At 56.3% G+C, this 14,522-nt stretch overlaps 3 protein-coding genes across 5 annotated transcripts; 1 reads left to right on the forward strand and 2 right to left on the reverse strand.

Annotated features, from left to right (window-relative positions):
• Positions 1–406: 406 nt before the first annotated feature.
• On the reverse strand, positions 407–1,960 carry MGAT2 (alpha-1,6-mannosyl-glycoprotein 2-beta-N-acetylglucosaminyltransferase). Its single transcript, XM_038137897.1, has one exon. The coding sequence runs from the start codon at positions 1,881–1,883 to the stop codon at positions 543–545; it is 1,341 nt and encodes a 446-aa protein (XP_037993825.1). The 5' UTR covers positions 1,884–1,960; the 3' UTR covers positions 407–542.
• A 1,668-nt stretch (positions 1,961–3,628) lies between these two features.
• On the reverse strand, positions 3,629–11,098 carry LRR1 (leucine rich repeat protein 1). Of its 3 annotated transcripts, none has more exons than XM_038139452.1 (4): positions 10,822–11,098; positions 10,643–10,741; positions 6,625–7,352; positions 3,629–4,047 (listed from the first exon to the last, which is right to left on the reverse strand). In XM_038139452.1, the coding sequence occupies exons 3-4, from the start codon at positions 7,218–7,220 to the stop codon at positions 3,795–3,797; spliced, it is 849 nt and encodes a 282-aa protein (XP_037995380.1). In that variant the 5' UTR covers positions 7,221–7,352; positions 10,643–10,741; positions 10,822–11,098; the 3' UTR covers positions 3,629–3,794. The 3 variants fall into 3 exon arrangements, with proteins under 3 accessions (XP_037995380.1, XP_037995381.1, XP_037995379.1); XM_038139453.1 differs by having other exon boundaries at positions 6,625–7,318; positions 10,815–11,098; XM_038139451.1 differs by having other exon boundaries at positions 10,815–11,095.
• Positions 11,099–13,498: 2,400 nt separating this feature from the next.
• On the forward strand, positions 13,499–14,096 carry RPS29 (ribosomal protein S29). The gene is made up of 3 exons (XM_038138358.1): positions 13,499–13,659; positions 13,793–13,892; positions 13,972–14,096. The coding sequence occupies exons 1-3, from the start codon at positions 13,598–13,600 to the stop codon at positions 13,978–13,980; spliced, it is 171 nt and encodes a 56-aa protein (XP_037994286.1). The 5' UTR covers positions 13,499–13,597; the 3' UTR covers positions 13,981–14,096.
• The last annotated feature ends 426 nt before the right edge of the window (positions 14,097–14,522 follow it).

Genomic DNA, 14,522 nt, shown 5'->3' on the forward strand with positions numbered 1-14,522 from the left:
CCCCTCCTGACTTTTTAGGAACACGAGGTGACATCATCTCTTTGCTGACAATCAAGAACTTCTCTAGGCTTACAAAACAACGGAATTTTTATTTCGGCAGAACTAAAAAAATCATGTATTTATCTACATCGTAGTAAAAACAATGAGATTTATTTTTGTTTTCATCCTTCATATATTCATCGACACAGCGCAACCGAACCGGGACTCGGGGATCGGGCGTGAGATGACCCCGGGTGGGACCCCAGGCACCACCAGAGCTCTGAAGCACCAAAAAAGATGCACTTAAAAGTGTTCTCCTCCTCCTCCTCCTCCTCCCAGCAAGCACAGCAGCAGGTCACTTTTTGCGTAGGGGCTGCGGCACGTCACCCGTTTCCAAAACGTGGTTGCCAAACATGAGAGATTACTATTTTGGGACACCTTTAACAAGAATGTTTATTCATATTAAAGCAGAAACCAACTCATAAATGCTGTTTATACACGTGTGTGCCCGGAAAGGACACGATGGAACAACTCAAGGAGAAAAGGCGCCGCGAGGAGGATCCTCACTGGAGTCTGCGGTAGCTCTTACAGAGCTCGTGGTCCCTGATGTCTCCCCAGCCCCCGTTCTTGACGTGAGGGGACAGGGGAGCCATGGAGTACCTTTTACTGACGCTCATCGCCTCGGGAAACAGGTACTGTCGGTTGCTGTTCAAGAGAGAATCGATTTTGGCACTCTGGGTGGACGGTCTGCAGGATTTCTTGTGGTGCATGCCACAGTCCCCCGTGTGAAAAATCCTGGGGATTTCGGGAACCAGCACTTTCCAGAACTTTGGAAGACAAGAGACAGTCAAGTGCTGCAGAGTCCAGTCCCAGTTGTAGTCATCGTAGGTGCAGAAGGCGTCCGTGCACTCGATGAGCTTCTGGTAGGTGTCTCTGCCGAAGGCCATGCCCATGTTGTGCTCCGTGGACTTCCACGTCTTCATCTCCACCTTGTCGGCGCGGCCGGCGAAGCCGCCCCGCACGGGGCCGTAGGTGCCCAGCGACACGAGCTGGCACTCGGGGCACTCGGTGCGGCGCAGCGCCCAGAGCCGCTTGAGGACGTGGTAGAAGTCGGGCGCCAGGTAGTGATCCTCCTCGAGGAACAGCACGGGCCCCGCGTGCTCCCGCAGCGCCCGCACGTGCTCCCACACGAAGTGCAGCTTCCACCACCAGTGGTGCTTGGTCTGCGCGAAGCGCGCCTCGCGGTAGTGCCCGAACGAGTCGGGGAACTCGGCGTTGATGCAGCCCAGCCGCAGCGCCGCCGCCTTGCCCACGTCGCGGGGGCAGTCGCGGGGGTCGTGGCCCGGGAACTCGCGCGGGTACAGCTGGATGCTGAACGGGAAGAACACCTGCAGCACCGGGCAGAAGTCCACGCCGGCCGCCAGCCGGTTCAGCTCCTCGGCCCACAGGTCGTGGCTCAGCACCAGCAGCACGTTCTCCACGCCCGCCGCCCGCCGCAGCGACTCGAGCAGCAGCCGCAGGTGCTCGGCGCGGTCGTGCACCTGCACCACGAGCACCGCGTCGGGCCGCGCCGGGAAGCGCCCGGCGTTCCGCACCGGCTGGTCGAAGTTCAGGCGGTACACGAGCGAGCGGTAACTCAGCGTCGCGTTCTCGGACAGCACCTCCGCCGCCACGGCGACCGACGCGTTGGCGGCGGGGCGGCGCGGTACCGGCGGCGGGGGCTCGCTGACCCGCGGCGGTTCCCCGGTGCTACCGGGACCGCCCCGCTGCTGCTGCTGCTGCTGCTGCTGCGGCTGCTGCTGCCGCCGCCGCCCGCCGCCGCCGGTGCCCCAGAGCGCTAGGGCGCAGAGAGCCAGCGCCAGCGCCAGCAGCAGCACCTTGCGCTTGTAGACGCGCAGCCGCATCGTCCCGGCGGCGGCGGCCCCGCTCCGCCGCTCCCGCCGCCGCCGCCGCCGCCGCTCCCGCTCCCAGCGCGCGCGCGCCGCCGCCGCCCCGCGCGCACACGTCGCCGCTCCCCATTGGCCTCCGCCGCGGCGACCGCCGCCTCGCCATTGGTCGGAGGAGCAATCAATCAACCCCTCGGCGCTTCCGCCGCGCGGGGGGGGCCGCGCAGCCGCCGCAGCCGCACCGCGCTCTGATTGGGCGGCGCCGCGAGGGGCGGGGCCAAGGCCTGAGGGGGAGGGCGGGAAGGGGCAGAGAAATCCTTCGGGATTGGGGAAAAAAGGGAAAATAACGCTGGAAACGCGAGGAAAAGCAGCCGGGATCCGCGGCAGTAACATCAGAGAGAAGTGAATACTAGGTTGGAAAAACAGCACGTTAAAATGCATTCTGCCCTGACAAGAAAAAGGTGAGAACTCATTCTAGAAATGCAAGATTAAGGTAAAATCACTGTAGGACTGAAAGAATAAGATAAAATAACTCTAAGATTGAAAGAAAAAATTCAAATATTTACAGAATACAATAAAATAATTCTAGATTTGAAAGATTAGTATTATGAACCCATTCTTGAATGGTAAGAATTTAAAAATTCAGATTAATTAATTCTAGAATCGCAAGTATAAAATGACTCCAAAGTTTTTAACATTAATGTAAGAGTAAAATAATTGCAGAACTGCAAGAACAAGACAAGGAAACTGTCCTAGATCCCTGCAGCCCATCAGTGCCCCATGCCAACCTCCCTTCCCATGAAGGAATTTTCCCAATATCCAGACTGAACCTCCCCAGCTGGCACTCGGTGTGCTCCAAGCCATCACATGTTCCAGGTAATGGGGCTCCTAAAAACTTCCCAAAACAAAATAATTCTAGATTTGAAAGATTAGGATTATGAACCCATTCTTGAATGGTAAGGATTGAAAAAAATCAGATTAATTCATTCTAGAATTGCAGGTATTTGTTCCCTGCTGTTCCCATCTCCCAGTCATGGAGCAGCTGACAAGACAGGAAATAAAAGGATTTGTGGATATGCTCAACATTTGGGTGTCATCCCCCCAAAAAACAGCAGCAGTTAATTCCTGGAATGCACGGGATGGAAAACCCCTCACACAAAACACAGTCCACGCGGGCATGGAAGGCTTTCAAAATTTAATCAGTCAACACAGTGAAACAAATTCCAGGAGGGTTAAAACAGGAGGAGTAAGAAACAAAGTTTCAGGCACATATTTAGAAAAAAAGACATTTCTGGTATCACAAAGAGAGAAACCCCAAAAAAACAAACATTTGCTCTGGTAAAAACCCAGCAATGCTGGTCCCTGCTCCGAGTGGGAATGTTGTAACAGAACCTTTAAAAAAAGAAGCACCTGGGATTCCATAAGGGCTCTGGAAGTGATTTCTCCTCCACTGGCAAGAGGGGAGAGCAGTCCTGGCCCTGGCAGAGCTCAGAGCTGCCGTGGGGAAGTCTGGGATAAACTGAGATTCCCTTTGTCCTTCCAAGAGGGAACCCCTCACCCCCAAACCCAGAAACCCGAGCACGGCCCCGGCAGCAGGAAAAGGGAAATACATTCCAAGGAAGGCTCTCTGCAGCTCAACACTGCTTGGTGCTGCGCCAGAGGGCATTCCAGAGGGGACACGGTCAGGCCAGGCTGTGTCCCCTCCCCAGAGCGGGAGAAGAGCCAGGCCAGGCCGTCCCAGAGCGGGAGAAGGCCAGGCCAGGCCAGGCCATGTCCCCTCCTTCCCAGCGGGACAGAAGAGCCAGGCCAGGCCGTGTCCCCTCCCTCCCAGCGGGATCTGTCTCCGCAGGCAGTGCCGGTGACACGGCGGGTGACAGCAGCCAGGGCCTCCAGGCTCCTCCGTCCCCAGCCAGCCCACGGTGGCTCGTGTCACGCGTGGCTCTGGAGGTGCCTGTCCAGGAACTGCGAGTAGCAGTGCAGGGAGCAGAAGTAGCAGAGCACGGGCGCGTCCGTGCCGCCCATGTTGTCCACGAGCACCACGGTGTGCGCCACGTGGTGCAGGTTCATGGTCACCGTGATCTGGATGAAGCTGCTCAGGCAGGCCCTCCCGCAGCGACACGTCTTGGCCACCTCCAGGTCCTTGCACAGGTGGGAAGGGAGGAGGTGGCAGCCGTAAGGGATTCTGTGGGATGAGAGGACAGAGGGTGAGCTCAGCACAGACCGAGCGGTGTCACTCACGGGGACAGGACACAGTGCCAGCCATTCCCAGGGCACACGATGGCTGCAGTTTCAGCTTTCATGTTCTGCAGGCTCTGTACTGCACTGGTGTATACATATATTTGTGTATATATATATATATATATGTATATGTGGCTGGTGGTCACTGGGGTCCCAGGATGAGGCAAGAGATGAGAATCCTGACTCCACGTTTCAGAAGGCTGGTTTATTATATTATGATATATATTCTATTAAACTGCTAGACTAAAACTGTACTAAAAGAATTGAGAGAAAGGATTCATCAGAAGGCTGGAAGGAACAGAAAGCAATGATAACAAAAGCTCCTGACTCTCAGAGAGTCTGAGCCAGCTGGATCTTTGATTGGTCATTAAAGCAATAATATATATATACTCTGAACTTCATACAAGGTGTTAGCAGGTTCTCCTCACAGCTCAGTCAGACAAAACAATCCTTTTCCAGCCCCAGAACCAAGGGCACAAGAAAGTGTCAAACCAGTGAAAGGAGGAGAGAATCTGGCAGGGTGGGACTGCATCACCTGGAGCTGTGATTGCACAATCGACCCCAATGTGGAAAGGAACTAAAACTTATAAAAGTGTGAAAACTGCTGACCCAGGGTCCGTCTTGGGTGCAGCCCTGGCTGGGCTCTTGCACTGCCCCAGGTGTGTCCTGTGAAGGCTGTTTAACAAATCCCCACTTTATTCTTTAACTCTGCCCAGCCTCTGTTCCAGGGAGCCTCTCCAGGTATCCCACAGACATGGAAAACCAGAGATTTGGGACTGGAATGCCACTTCCCGAGATTTCAGGAATGAAATTTCCAATTTTAGGACTGAAACGCCAATTCCCGAGATTTCAGGAATGAACTGCCACTTCCCAAGGCAGCTCCTAAGGACGTGAACTCTGGGAGACACCCCAACAGGGAGCTCACAGCAATCCTGGCAGCCTGGGCCACAGCCAGCCAGGCAATTAGAAAGATTCAGAGTAATGAGAGTTAGAGCATTAAAGGAAGATTAAGAACGATGAGACAGCTGGGCACGTTCTGTTCTTCCCTCGCACGCTCGTGTCTCCCCTGGCCTGCCCAGCACTGACTCCTCCCTCTGACCCCGAGGAGCAGCAGTGCTAAAGCACAACCTGGCATGAAATGAGAAGCTCTCCTGCTCCACAGCTCTCTCCATCCATCGGGCCAGCAATGACATCCAGAGTTGGGAAGGGGAATTGCTCCTTTTGGAATTTACAGAGGAGCAGTGTGGAGCCCGGGGTACAAAGGAAATCATTCCCCTGAGGAATTCTGTCGGGGTGGCTGCGGTGTGGGGCTCAGCAGTGCCCAGCTGGCACTCCAAACCCAGCACAGATCCCACTGACTCACATCCTGCCTCCACCTACACATTCCCAAGTCTTTCCACACACCATCACTCACACGGCTAAGATTCCTCTGGGTTTTTTTTTTCCCACTACCTTAATTTCAGATCACCCTTTTTCCTGGGAAAAGCATAATCAAGAACTCTGGTACTTTCCCAGAACGAAGACCGATTTCCAAACATTATTTTGGCACCTTCTCCTTCTGTTTTGTCCCTTTCTCAAGGTTTTTACAGTAACTGAAATCTGACCAGTGCTGAGGGATTAAATCCTCCAGAAAAAAAGCCTTAATAGTCACATCAAACCCACTGCGATTATATAAAGTTGGGAAAGGAGACACGTGGGGTTTAATTACAAAATCAGCCAGGTCAGCAGTGGGTGATTTGGCCCGGAACATGTGGTGGCTCAGCTCCCTTCAGGGTGTGCCCGTGGATGCCTTTGGTGCAAATTTCTGCACAATTACCCCTGGTTTATGGGCTCTGCCCACCCTCTGGGCAGGAATGGGCACGGGATGCAGATCAGGGACACTTCCAGCCTCTCTCCCCGCCTTTCTGTGCCAAATTTCTGTCTTTGTGCTCCCTTCCCACCCAGAGCAGGGTGGAGCAGCAGCTGCTGGTACCTGGAGGCTCCTGGTACATGAAGGATCAGGGGTGGAAGTGGTGTGGGGGGAGAGGAGGGAGCTGATAACAAGCAGCAGCTTGGGAGGGTGGGATTTTCTTGGTGAAATCATGTATTTTAAATTCTCTCAGAGCTGGGCTCTCTGAATAAGTCAGAACACCCTCACTCCAACACCAAGGGAAATGAGGAGCTTAAGGAAAATCTAGGACAGGGAGAAGCCTGCAGAAGAAGTGGCTCAGGGTTGTAGAACTGATTCTCTTTTCCCAAAGTTGGCCAAAAATATTTTGTTCATCCCCCTTTGGTGGATGAAAACACTTCAATCTCTGCCTTTCCCTGAACGCTTCCAAAGGCACCAATTATCCTGATGACTTGACAAGGGGAGCTCAAAGGAGTTTTCACATTACGACGTTAATGGGTGAGAAAACGGGGGAGGAAAGAGGGGAAAGGAAAGAAGCACCCCAAAATCCACCAGGATAAAGGACTGTCCCAGCCACACGGGGGGAAATCAGAGCTGCGAACCCGGAGGGAGCGGTGCCAGCCGTGCCCTCACCTGTGGTTGACGGTGGCCCTGGCCGCGCACTCCAGCAGAGTCAGGGGGATCTTCAGCTGGATGTTGGGAACCAGCGGGTTGGGCTGCTCGAAAGGATTCCCAAAGAGATCCAGGTTGTCCAGGGAGAGCTTCCTGAAGTCGCAGGGCAGGAAGGGCAGCTTGTTGCGCGCGGCCGACAGGCAGCGCAGGCGGCTCAGCTGCCCGATGCGGCAGGGCAGGCGCAGCAGCGCGTTGTCGTCCAGCCGCAGCTGCACCAGGCCCCGCAGCTGGCAGAACTCCAGCGGCAGCGCCTGGATCTGGTTCTGGCTCAGGTCCAGCAGCTGCAGGGATTTCTGCAGGCCCGAGCTGCACAGGGCCCCGCTGAAGGCCTCCAGGTGGTTGTCGTGCAGGTCGAGCTCCTGCAGGCACACCAGGTCCCCCAGCGTGGCCGGCAGCTGCTTGATGTGGTTGTGGCTCAGGTCCAGCTTGCGCAGCTTCTTCAGGCACAGCACCCTGCTGTCGATCCTGGCCAGCTTGCAGTATGAGGTCTGCAGGTGCTCCAGGGAGAAAGGGAAGCTCTTGGCAAGGGGATAATCCCTCCTGGAAGTGATGATCATTTTGGTTTTGGGCTTCTCCACGTCGGAGTTCTTCGCCGGGACCAGAGGCGAGAGAGGGAGGACGCCGGTGTCGTTGCCTTGGTGAGCCAGTCTCACGGCTGAAAGGAAAGTCTTTAAATTGCTCACATTTGCCTGCAGGGGAACACAAGGCTGGAGTTAAAAGTTCATTATCCCGGTTATTAACACTCTCTGAGCTGTTGTGTGTGTGTCACTCAGCAGGGCAGTGGGATGGGAGCAGGAACGGCTCTGTTATGATTAATCCTGCTCTGACTGTGCTGCAGCACCCAGGGAAGGAACAAAGCACAGAATCCACAGCTGGAAATGAAGCACGGGAAAAAGCCCCGATGCACTGGGAGCTCCCTGAAATCCCGCAGCATAAAGGACTGTTCCAAACACACGTGGGGAAATCAGAGCTCTCAACCCTGAGGCGATAACTCCTGGAAGTTTCTAGGAAAGAAAAGGATGGAAGCTGGGGATGAATTCAGCAAAAGGAAGGTGAAGTCAGGGCTTGTGGCCACACGCAGCTCTGGCTGTGCCAGCAGCAGGAAAGAGGCAAATTCTTTACAAAGACCAAACAATGCCTGAGTTGGGATACAGCACTGTGGCAGTTTGGGTGGGAAGGGATCCTAAATCCCATCCTCTTCAACCCCCTGCCATGGGCAGGGACACCTCCACTGTCCCAGGGTGTCCCAGTGTCCAGCCTGGCCTTGGGCACTGCCAGGGATCCAGGGGCAGCCCCAGCTGCTCTGGCAATCCCAGCCCAGCCAGGAATTCCCAGTTCCCAATCTCCCACCCATCCCTGCCCTCTGGCACTGGGAGCCATTAAAGGCTCCCACCAACTCTCAGTATCAGAGTATCAAGTGATTTTATTTTAAGTAAAGATCCACAAAACTCCAGAAAACAAAATGCATTGTTGCACTGATTTGATTCACTTCTAGGAACATTTGGACCAAATCTTTCTCTTCTACATTTTCCAGCAAGTCTCTGCTCGAGCTGATGTGCAGCTGACAGGCACTGAGCTGAGAAGTGAGTTCTAAAGTAAAAACCACACTGCACCCACAGAAGGAAAAGAAAAGAATGAACTTGGAGTTCTGAGAGCGCAGAGGTTGTGCTGGTGTTCCCAGCTGTCACTTCCCAAGCCCAGGGACACATTTTTGCTCCTAAATGTGTTTGTCGAGACCAAATTTGAGAGGGCTCAGAACTAGAGCACACAATGTGCTACAAGCACCCAGGACAAGAAAACAAAGATATTGGAGATAATCCTGGACGGAAATGTGGGACAAATAAAGACATTAAAGGTTAAACTTAACCGACTGCATGTGTAAACTGAAATGATTATTTCCCTTAAGTGTCCAAGCACAGCTCCTGCTGTGACACCTCCCAGAGGTGGGGAGGATGCACAACAAGCACCTTTGGATCCACGGTTATCCAGGGAAGCTGTGGCTGCTCCTGGATCCCTGGAATGCCCCAGGCCAGGCTGCATGGGGCTTGGAGCAGCCTGGGACAGTGGAAGGGGTGGATGGGATGGGATTTAGGGTCCCTTCTATCCCAAGCCAGCCTGGGATTCTGGGATCACCAGCCCTCGTTATCTCAGCCAGTCTAACACACACATTCAGCTACAGATTTTCCCCTCATTCCAGGCTGATTTGTGGCACTTCCAAGATCACTAAAACGGGAATTAAGTCCAAAAAGTCCTCCAGATCTGTAAGGACCAAGTGAAATCAATTTTGCACACCAGAATGAAGTTACAGGCAGGATTTCTTTGCTCTCAAGCACAAAGCACAAATCCCTCCACCAGCCCTCCCTAAGGGCCATGTAAGATCTCCAAACCTTTCGCTGAGAAACCCTGAAAAAATAAAAAAAAAAAGGAAATAGAAAGCATATAATTACTTGGAAGAGCTCAGGATGCAATTTCCTGCCCCAAGCCCGAAGTCTCAGGCACACAGACAGTGCTGGAAAAGGAGTTTAAATTGTGCTGATGCCTCCCAAGCGTCAGAGCTCCGAGGAAACCGGAGCTGAGGTGGATCCAGGGAAGCAGGCTCAGACCTGCTGAAGGGAAACAAACCCCAGAAAAGAGCCAGGATTTGTTCTTTCTGCTCCAGGGGTGAATGCTCTGCACTGATGTTCCCAACTCCACTCCTGAGCTGGCTGAGGGCAGCAAATCCAGTGCCAGGCACAGCACGAGCAGGGGGATTTCACAGAACCAATATTCCAGCCTTTGGAAATCTATCTTTCACAAAGTTCTTGTTCATCTTTGAGAGTTACAAAGCTTTTCTGTAATGAAGTAATAAAAACCTGGCAGAAAACTACGGAAAAGGGATGAAACATCCTAAATTTGGGTTCTGGAGTTGGAGAGGAACCTGAACCTGAAAAGAGGAACCTGAAATATTTTGAGACAAACTTTTTGATTTCTCATTCTTCAACAGAAAAATTCAGAGTAAAGGAAGCAGAAGTTATTCTGAGTCTATTACAAAAGCCTTAACTTTTCCAAAATACAGAGCACATTGGCTTCTAACAGGAAAAAAACAACTGGTTTGGTGTTCTCCCTTCCTATTTAACCCTTTAACAGGTTCATAAAATGAAGGCTGCTTTCCTCAGATTCAGGCAACAGAAAGGAAAAAGGATTTCCTAAACCACCAATCAACATTATTTGCTTTTACTGACACATCCTGACTCTATAGTTTTAGGTAACAAATCAGAGGTTTTAGACAGCCTGTCTTACTTTTCTCTCCTATAGGGCTACAAAAGATTCCTGCAACAGGCGCAGAAGAAAAGGACATGAGAATTTAGTCATAATACATGTTTTTTTGGGTGAGTTTAGTGCTGTTAAAAACACTTTAGAAATCCTCTGGGAACTGTGAATAAATACAGAGGTTTCTGAAATAAGGGGAGATGGTCCCTGTGCCCTGCTCTGTGCTTTGAAAGCCACGGTGAGCACAATGATGGTTTTGTCCATGGAAACAAGAGGATTCTCAATTTTTTTCCATGGGAAAAACTGTAAGGAACAACAATTTCACGGAGTTTAAGGCCAAAGACCAACACTGCACCAGAGAGCTGAAATAAGCTTTTTCTAAAGAAGCTGTGAAGCAAAGCACAGAAATGGACTCTGAAGCAGGAGAGTCAGAACACAGCACAGCAAAGAGGGAATGGCTCCCAGGGCCAGAGGGCAGGGATGGATGGGAGATTGGGAATTCCTGGCTGGGCTGGGATTGCCAGAGCAGCTGGGGCTGCCCCTGGATCCCTGGCAGTGCCCAAGGCCAGGCTGGACACTGGGACACCCTGGGACAGTGGAAGTGTCCCTGCCATGGCAGGGGTGGGCTGGGATTTAAGGTCCCTTCCCCCCTTGGCGCGGCGGGTCAGAGCCTGGGGTGAGCTCTGAGCTGTGCCGCCGTTCCCGGTGCCGCTCCCGGTGCCGGTCCCACCTTGCTGAGGCACAGATCCACCGCGGGCTCCCGCAGCCGCACCGTGGCCTTTCCCTCCTCCACGAAGCGCGTGAAGAGCCGCTCCACGTTCTGCTGCACCTGCGGGCACAGCGGGCTCAGCGGCCGCCCCGGGGCACCCCCGCCGCGCCCCGGCCCCCGCCGCCGTCCCCACCTTGTACCGAGCCCCGCCGCGGTCCCGCGCCGTGCACACCATGAGGTAAATCCCGGCACCGGCAGCGCCGGGCGGGCGCCCGAGCGACAGCAGCGCCCGAGCGGCGCGGCCGCGGCCCCGCAGCCCGCAGGTGGGCAGGAGCCGGCTGAGCACCTCCACCTCGCACTGCAGCCGCATCCCGGCTCCGATCCCGGTCCCGATCCCGGCTCCGGTCCCGGCACCGGCCCGGCCCGCGCACGGCGGGCGGCGCCGCCGGGGGCCTCCCGCGCTGCGCGCGCACGGGCGCCCGCCGCGCTGCCTGCCCGCCGCGGTGCCGGCCCGCCGCGCTGCCCGGCCCCGCCCGCCGCCCGCTGAGGGGCGAGCGGGATCGCGGGGCGGGAAAGGCGGGCGGCGGCTCCGGTGCTACCGGCGGCAGCGGCCGCACCGGCAGCGGCGGGCAGCCCGAGCGCGGGCCCTCAGCGCGGCGCCGTCCGCGAGGGGCGGGCCGCGGGCACCTCCTGCTGGAGGCGGCTGGGGCGGCTGGGCGGGACAGGGAGAGAGGCGGAGCCGCGGGGCGTGAGGGGACACGGGGCGTGAGGGGACATGGGATGTGAGGGGACACGGGGCGTGAGGGGACACGGAGTGTTAGGGGACGTGGAGTGTGAGGGGACACGGGGCGTGAGGGGACAGAGGGTGTTAGGGGACACGGGGCGTGAGGGGACACAGGGCGTGAGAAGACACGGGGTGTGAGGGGACATGGGGTGTGAGGGGACATGGAGTGTGAGGGGACATGGAGTGTGAGGGGACACGGGGCGTGAGGGGACAGAGGGTGTTAGGGGACACGGGGCGTGAGGGGACACAGGGCGTGAGAAGACACGGGGTGTGAGGGGACACGGGGTGTGAGGGGACATGGAGTGTGAGGGGACATGGAGTGTGAGGGGACACGGAGTGTGAGGGGACATTGAGGATACGAGGGGATGCTGAGGATGTGAGGGGTCATGGAGTTGTGAAGAACACGGGGTTGTGAATAGACGTGGAGGAGCTGAGAGGACACGGGGGTTTGAGGGGACATGGAGGATGAGGGGACGTGGAGGGTGTTAAGGGACACAGCGGGTCAGGTGACATGGGGATTTGAGGGAGAGCATAGAGCAGCTGAAGGTCTTGTTGAATCTTAGGGACTCCAAACATGAACAACGATTCAGGTTTAGAAAGGAGACATTGTTTATTCTCTGCAGGGCACAAGGTGGAAATTGTCCACAAATCAAGCACACCCGGGAATAAAAAGCACAATGATTTATACACTAAAGCTTACATAAATCCGCCCATCCAATCCCCAGTTCCTGCCTACCTAATACAGAGTCACGGCCGAGCACGACATGAAATATAAAGTTTTCCATAAACATCAAGGGAAGCATAAGACACGTGGTGGCGTGTTGGCATTGAAAAGAGGGGTTAGAGGGGAGAATGGCGTGAGGAGCGAGAGGGAGCAGGGGAAGGGCCAGAGAATTCTGTGTAAGGACATGGAGGGGACAGCGGGTGTGAGGGAGGGGACACGGGGGGACAGCAGGTGTGAGGGAGGGGACAGGGAGGGGACAGCAGGTGTGAGGGAGGGGACACGGGGGGGACAGCAGGTGTGAGGGAGGGGACACGGGGAGGGGAAGGGATGATGGGTGTGAGGGACACAAGAGCTGAGGGGACACAGAGGAAGTGAGGGGACATGGGAGCTGAGGGGTCACAGGAGGTGAGGGGACACAGAGGAGCTGAGGGAACACTGAGGATGTGAGGAGACAGGAGGTGAGGTGACATGGGAGCTGAGGGGACACGGGAGGTGAAGGGACATGGGAGCTAAGGGGACACACAGGAGCTGAGGGGACACAGAGGAGGTGAGGGGACATGAGAGGTGAGGGGACAGAGGAGCTGAGGGGACAGGAGTTGAGGGCAGGTGGGTGTGATAGCAGCAGCTGAGGCTTGGTAAGTGACAGGAAGGCTTAGGTCAGGCTTGGTGTCGGTGGAGGTGTGGGCACCATGAGGCGGCTTTGAGCACATGAAGCGGCATTGGGAGAAAAAAACCAAACTCGGGGAGGTGTTTGCCGGGTGTTTGTGCAGATTTTTTTTGTTATTGAGGGCAGGGCTGGTGTTTGAGATTAGGTCGGCGCAGTGAATTGTGTAGTTGAGCGGTGCGGGCTTGTTGCGGTGTTTGTGCAGTAGGAGGCGGTGTTGGCGTGGTGTGTTTTGGGGCAAAAAGGGGCGTTTGGGGGTTTTGGTGGGTATTTAGGGTGCGCGGCAAAAGGTGAACCGGCGTGTCGCTCTATTGCCCAGGCTCCATTGGCACGGCTATTCACAGGCGCGGTCCCCCCGACCAAAGACCGCCACAACACAGGAGCTTCACCCGGCTCCATTCATCCGCCCGGGGCCGGTTTTCCTCTTACCCGGCTTCCCCAGGGCCACCATAGAGATAGGCCGGCCAGTTTCCTCGGGCTCCCGCTCCACACCGCAGGGCGGCCCAGAACCGCCGGGCTCAAGCGATCCGCCGCGCTCAGCCTCCCCCTCAGCTAGGATTACAGGCGCGCGCCACTGCGCCCGGCACTCTCGGGCCGCTGCGTTAGCGACACGAGCTTTGGCAGCGCTGACGTCACCGAGCGGGCGGAGCCGCCCCGCCCCATCTCGTGACGTCACGGAGGGAGCCCCACCCCCGGCTCTGGCGGCGGGCGGGAAGCGGGGGTCGCGCGGTGCACGCCGGGAGGCGCCGTGAGGGCTATAAGGGCGGGCGGCCGCCGCCATCTTCCTCTCGGCACCGCGCAGCCATGGGCCACCAGCAGCTCTACTGGAGCCACCCCAGGAAGTTCGGGCAGGGCTCCCGCTCTTGGTCAGTGCCGCTCCTTGCGCTCCCCCGGGTCGTGGCTGCCGTCTCACCCCCTTTCCCCTCATATTTCCCCCTCCCCCGCTCCTCCCCGGCGCCATTCCCCGCCCTCACGCGCCTCTCTCTGTTCCCCTCACAGCCGCGTGTGCTCCAACCGCCACGGCCTCATCCGCAAGTACGGGCTCAACATGTGCCGGCAGTGCTTCCGCCAGTACGCCAAGGACATCGGCTTCATCAAGGTGAGCCCCGCGGCTGCGGGAAAGGGCTCGGGGGTGCCGGTTCCCGCTGACTCCCCTCGTGTCTCTCGCTCTCTTGCAGCTGGACTGAGCTCCTGGAGGATGAGGCGACAGCCAGGAGCTCCCGGGGCGCCCCAAGGCCTCCCTGACACATCTGCAGCGTCTCGGCTCAGTCTCACCTAATAAATGGTCTCCTAACCCAGCTGATCCGTGCGTGTTTCCCTTCTGTGCAGGTTTTAGCTGATGTGGGGGCTGCCCTGCTCAGCTTCCCAACCTTCCACTGCCCCGGGCTGCTCCATGCCCTGAGCAGCCTGGCCTGGGGCACTTCCAGGGCTCCAGGGGCAGCCACGGCTGCTCTGGAGGGAGTGAGGTAAAGCACACTAAGTGTGCCAGAGGTCTGGGATTCCAAGTATCTGGGTGTTTTTCTGCAATGCAGTGGCACTGCTGTGAGGGGACTGAGCAGGTAAATGCTTTGCTCACACCTGGGCTCCCAGATGCTGCTCCCTCCCAGCTGAGTGCTCTGCAGATCCTTTGGGAATGCCCAGGAGCTTTTGTTTTGTCCCCCTGGCTGTGACATCGGTGAGATGAGGTGTGAGTGGGAGCAAACCCAGGTGTGCCCATAGCAAAAGCTGA

This window comes from Motacilla alba, chromosome 5 (genome assembly GCF_015832195.1).
Source record: "Motacilla alba alba isolate MOTALB_02 chromosome 5, Motacilla_alba_V1.0_pri, whole genome shotgun sequence".
NCBI lineage: Eukaryota > Metazoa > Chordata > Aves > Passeriformes > Motacillidae > Motacilla > Motacilla alba.

Bases quoted from the DNA above. Each gene is read 5' to 3' on its own strand.
- RPS29 (XM_038138358.1), top strand. From the start codon at position 13,598: ATGGGCCACCAGCAGCTCTACTGGAGCCACCCCAGGAAGTTCGGGCAG. The intron at 13,660-13,792 runs GTCAGTGCCGCT...TTCCCCTCACAG, and splicing joins GGGCAGGGCTCCCGCTCTTG to CCGCGTGTGCTCCAACCGCC.
- MGAT2 (XM_038137897.1), bottom strand. From the start codon at position 1,883: ATGCGGCTGCGCGTCTACAAGCGCAAGGTGCTGCTGCTGGCGCTGGCG.
- LRR1 (XM_038139451.1), bottom strand. From the start codon at position 10,991: ATGCGGCTGCAGTGCGAGGTGGAGGTGCTCAGCCGGCTCCTGCCCACC. The intron at 10,742-10,814 runs GTGGGGACGGCG...CTGTGCCCGCAG, and splicing joins GCGGCGGGGCTCGGTACAAG to GTGCAGCAGAACGTGGAGCG. The intron at 4,048-6,624 runs GTGAGGGCACGG...CTCATCCCACAG, and splicing joins AGGGCCACCGTCAACCACAG to AATCCCTTACGGCTGCCACC.